This window comes from Corticium candelabrum, chromosome 2, assembly GCF_963422355.1.
Source record: "Corticium candelabrum chromosome 2, ooCorCand1.1, whole genome shotgun sequence".
NCBI classification, from domain to species: Eukaryota; Metazoa; Porifera; class Homoscleromorpha; order Homosclerophorida; family Plakinidae; genus Corticium; species Corticium candelabrum.
The window spans coordinates 6,478,420-6,483,420 of NC_085086.1; the positions used below are offsets into that span (position 1 = coordinate 6,478,420).

At 43.3% G+C, this 5,001-nt stretch overlaps 1 protein-coding gene across 1 annotated transcript; it reads left to right on the top strand.

Moving 5' to 3' along the window:
- The first annotated feature begins 1,265 nt into the window (after nt 1-1,265).
- Nucleotides 1,266-4,456, top strand: LOC134176410 (circumsporozoite protein-like). Its single transcript, XM_062643079.1, has 4 exons — nt 1,266-1,271; nt 1,313-1,353; nt 3,939-4,225; nt 4,281-4,456. The coding sequence occupies exons 1-4, from the start codon at nt 1,266-1,268 to the stop codon at nt 4,454-4,456; spliced, it is 510 nt and encodes a 169-aa protein (XP_062499063.1).
- The last annotated feature ends 545 nt before the right edge of the window (nt 4,457-5,001 follow it).

The following is a 5,001-nucleotide window of genomic DNA, read 5'->3' on the forward strand; positions in this document are numbered from 1 at the left end:
CTATTATGCATTGTCTCGGGTCTTTGTCTAGACGTCGATAGGTTTGTGGGTCGTGTACTTGTTCCAGGCCTTCTCAATATAGGTTTGTCTGTCTTCAATTACTATCATGAACCCCTTTTCACCTTTTTTCATGATTATGTCATTCCTACGTGTGAGTCGTTTGATGGCAGTTTGTTCATGTTTGGTCAGATTGTGACGAATGTGTTTTGCTTGTTGCTTCAGTTAGCAACTTCCTTGTTCTGTTTATGTAAGTCTCTAGTGCTTGATTGCCCGTAGTTTGGGGATTCCATTTTGATTTCATTCGAAATCGGTGTGGTTTTGCGGAGGTATGTACTTCATTTCGTCTTCGTGGTTGATGCCATGACATTGTTTTTGCCATCGATCGGCGTGTATGGATCCGGAGTCGTATTGTAGAAGCGTCGAATTCTTGTTTTGGCGATGTCTGTTTGGCTTTCGTTCGGTTGGGACAAATATAAGACCCTTGTCGGGCAGGGTCATTTGCGTGTGTAATAATTCTTGGTTGCTTCTGTTCAGAATGTATTTGTTGGCTCTCGTCGTCGTTGTTTTTGTTCGTGTCGTTGCCCTCGTCTTTATAGTGGCAGTCGGGGGTGTTCGCGTAGCGGCATTCGTTGGCTTTCTGTGTCTGTGATCAACATTTGACTTCGTAACCTTGGTTTCGTCAACAACTGTATTATTATTATTATTTAATTTATTTCTAATTCTGATAGGTCTACATAGTTTTCGGAGTATAGTCAACGTCGCCTGTCTTCTTGCCTTGTATTGCGACCTCTGTCTTCTTCTGGTTTGTGCAGTCGGTTCCTCCGTGACGGAATGTGACGGCGTTTGTCGTTGTAGTGGTCTCTGTTTCGACTGTGGTTACTGTGTGCTCTCGAGTATCCTGTGGGGAAAGGTTAGAGATGTGTGGGTTTCAATAATAGTGTTTGGGAATTTATTAGAAAAATTTTAATTATGAAAATTTCTCACACTGGGTCTCATCATCTCTTGTTCTTGTGTCCATCTGTCGTCTGGATGGTCCAGGAACGGAGTGTCCTTGTGTGTTTGGTCGTTTGGCTTGGCCAGTCGTGCTGCCACCATTCCTGTCATTGTCCCAATTGTCACGTCGGTTTCGTTTGAGGTTTCTTAGTGTGGCTAATCTTCTTTTCTGCGAGGCTTGTCGTTGAGCTTTTAATTCCTCATCTGTTCTCACGACTGATCCTGTGACGGTTTGTAATAGACTCGTTGTCTCATCTGGGTCAATGCGGCTCATGTTGGTTTGAAACGCAGTGTCTATTGTCTTCAAATTTTCTTTTAGGATCGTTGTGGTCTGGTTGCAGGTTCTCGTAAGGAGTTAAGGTAATGGTTATGGGTTATGGTAAGAAATATGAGTTGACTCCTTACCTTGTTTCTCGGTGACGAAGTGCGACGGCATTTGTCGTTGTAGTGGTCTCTGCTTCGACTGTGGTTACTGTGAGCTCTCGAGTATCCTGTGAGGAAAGGTTAGAGATATGTGGGTTTCAATAATAGTGTTTGGAAATTTATTAGAAAAATTTTAATATGAAAACTTCTCACCATGTGTCTCATCATCTCTTGTTCTTGTGTCCATCTGTCGTCTGGATGGTCCAGGAAGGGAGTGTCTTTGAGTTAAGGTAAAGATTATGAAAGAAATGTGCGACTAAAATAATTATTTACATATTTGGTACTTCTAATTAGGACAGAACATAACTGTATGTCAGATAATCGAATACCCGAATCGGATAACTGAACGCCCAATTCGGATAATTGCTTGCCTGAATCGGGTAACTGAACCCCGAGTTCGGATAATTGAACGCTAAATCTATAGTTGTCTTCAATTCTTCGTTTACGCTTCAATCGTCTCACTCGTTTACTGAGATAGTTGCGTAACAATGATCGCATAGTCACGTGACAATGGTTGCGTAGCAATAATTTCTATCAAAGTACGGCGCGGAAACTCAAAAAACAGACTTTTCTCTTCTTTTAGCTTTTCCTTTTTATTCCGTTTATCACAAATCAGTCTCCTTTGCTCTTTAGTCGCGTAAGTGAGCAAAATCGAGAGTCGTTTGACTCTTCTCGCCAAAAAAAATTAGGATTGAGTCGACCCTTTGAAAGGGGTCCCTTGCTTCAATTTTTAGCGCATATGTTACGGAGTCAAAGTTGCTTTCATCTGGCATCGTCGTTTTATCGATTTGTCTTTCTGTTTTGCCGTAAATCCATATGACAAGTGCTGACGCACATATATATAAATTAATAAATATATAAATATAATATATCTCGAGCTCAATTGACATGACAAGAGAGAGGCTCGCTTCGCTTGCCAATTAAAAGCAGAAAGGTAGATGCACAATATCCAAACACCGACTCACTTTCATTGTTCAACAAATGTATTTAACTTTACAAACATTCACATCTGACTAAAGTGCGTTCACGCATTAGAGAGACTGGTGGAATGTGGCCATTTGCGCGACAAAGATGTTGTCCTCCGGGCAGATATTGGTATCAATCGAAAGCTCTTCATTTGCCGGATCTAATTACACTCACTGTTGGGCTACAGAGACGTAACTGAAGTTAATAGAGCCAATTTTCTGCATTTTAATGAGTTAGGGGCGGAGAAAGGAGGGACTAAGGCGGGATTAGGGTTAATTGCATAAAGCTAAGTACATAATTGTTATAGCTAGCAGGCTGTTAACAGTAACCCAACACGGTAAACTTCCCAGTTGGGGTGTCAGCTAGCTAGGAAAGAGTGCGTCTAGGGTCCGTTTCTACTCTTCATCCTTGGAACTTTCAGTTTCAGACGACGACGAATCTTCTGATTCAGGACCAACTTCGAATTCAATGACCATCTGCTCTACAACGTCGTCTAACGCACCGTGTATTTTCCTGTAATGCTTCTCCACCTTCTCACGTACGTGCCTCACGCATTTTGCCCACTTTTCCACAGTAACGTTTGCTAGACCTTCTCTACACAGACGCTTGATGTTTTCCATCGTAAACCCACCAATCCCTGTGTTGTGCTGTGCAGCATAACTGTAGGTCAGAGGAAGCAGGAAGGTCAAAGTCCTCAAATGGATGTCATCAACGCTCAAGAATGCACTAAATGGCTTGTCAGTTTGGTTCTGATATGGTCAAATTAGTCAAGTTCTCGTGGTTTCCAGACGCTTCTCTGAGCCGGAAGTGAATGAGTGTATGTATCTGGTACTTAAAGCTGTTCCTAGAAGAGGCAACTGACACATACAACCAGTGAGCGCATAGAAACATCCAGGTCTGTTGTCATGGGTTATAGCAAAACTGCAATTTTTAGTATATCATTGCATCATGAAGCAAACCGCGTTTCAAGCCAGCGAGGCAGCCAGAGGCAACACGTCATACGTACACTTTCACGTAACAATATAGTTACCTAATTTGTCATTGACACCAAACGCTCTGAAACACAGATGCTAATTGCCTTCTGTGACAACATAACATCCGTTTACGCAAACACTACGCCACGCCTTAGGGTGTACCCTACATTACACCAGTCGCTCTAATTCGTGAACGCACTTTAGTAAATGCTCGGTTAGCATTGTGTTTGGCGAGCGATGGCGTTCTGTCTTTACTTATTCGCGTAACAATGGTTGCGTTACGTAGCAATGGTTTCTGTCAAACAAACGCGTTGACTCAGGAAATAGACTTTCAGTTGCTCTTCTATAGTATTTTGCGTTCAATTATCCGAATCCGGTGTTCAGTTATCCTATTCAGGCGTTCAGTTATCCGATTCATGCGTTCAATTATCCGTTGCTTACGGTTGTTGTGCAATATCATGGAAAACTGAATAACTTACATAGTCTGCGGTTGGGCAGCGTTTGTGTCTTGGTTTGGTGCTCGTGCTCGTGCTTGTGCTCTTGCTCGTGCTGGTGCACGTGCCTCTGCTGTTACAATGGTAGTGCTTGTCCTTGTGGTATTGATGGCTGTGATGGTGCTGATGGCCGTGATAATGCTGATGGCCGTGATAATGCTGATGGCCGTGATGGTGCTGATGGCCGTGATAATGCTGATGGCCGTGATAATGCTGATGGCCGTGATGGTGCTGATGGCCGTGATGATGCTGATCGTGCCGATGGTGGTCGTGTTGATGCTGATCGTGCCGATGGTCGTGATGATGTTGATGGTCGTGATGATGCTGATGGTTGTGACGGTCGTGCCTTAGAACTTGCTGTACGTGTTGCTGTTGGTGATCTAGAGTGTCTATGTATTGGTGTGGATGTGGCCGTACCATGGTGGTGCAGCAGGTCTCGATGGTGGTGCTGCAAGTCTCTTTGCCAGCTGTTGTTGCTGTGCTGGTCACGATGCAGAGGCTGGTGGAAAGGCTGGTGCAGGTGCTGCAGGTCTCTTTGCCAGTTGTTGTTGCTCTGCTGGTCCCGGTGCAGACTCCGCTCGCGATGTGCAGCGTCATAATTTGTAATATGTATTATTCCAATTTTGATAGTTACAGAATCAGCTAATTAAAATGTAAAACCAACAAACACACTAATTATAATCCAAAACAATATTGTTAGCGTAAAATTGGTTAGTAACTCCGACGCCCCTAGATTTTCCTCTCCTTTTCCTCCTGCTCTTCCTCCTGCTCTTCCTCTCACTTTTCCTCCTGCTCCTGCTCTTTCTCTACCTCTTCGTCTATCTCTGTATACGTGAAAAATCAAATTAAACACAGTTCCAGACGCTGTGTTATTAATTCCCTTAGACGCATCTTTGTTGACGGCGTCGCTCTGCTGGCTGTTATTGTTGCTGTTTCTGTGCTGGTTCAATTACTATTTCTCGTGGTAGTTTTTTTTGTTCTTTTATTTCTTCGTTTTTCTTTGCTTCCTCTTGCTTTCCCTCTTTTTGATTTTTGGTTGTTTTTTTCCGGATCCATCTCCTTTTCTCATCTTTGACCTTCTTGTCATGTTGTCCCAATTCCGTATCTGTGACGGTAGAGTCGTGATCCATGTCTCTACGATTACCACACCA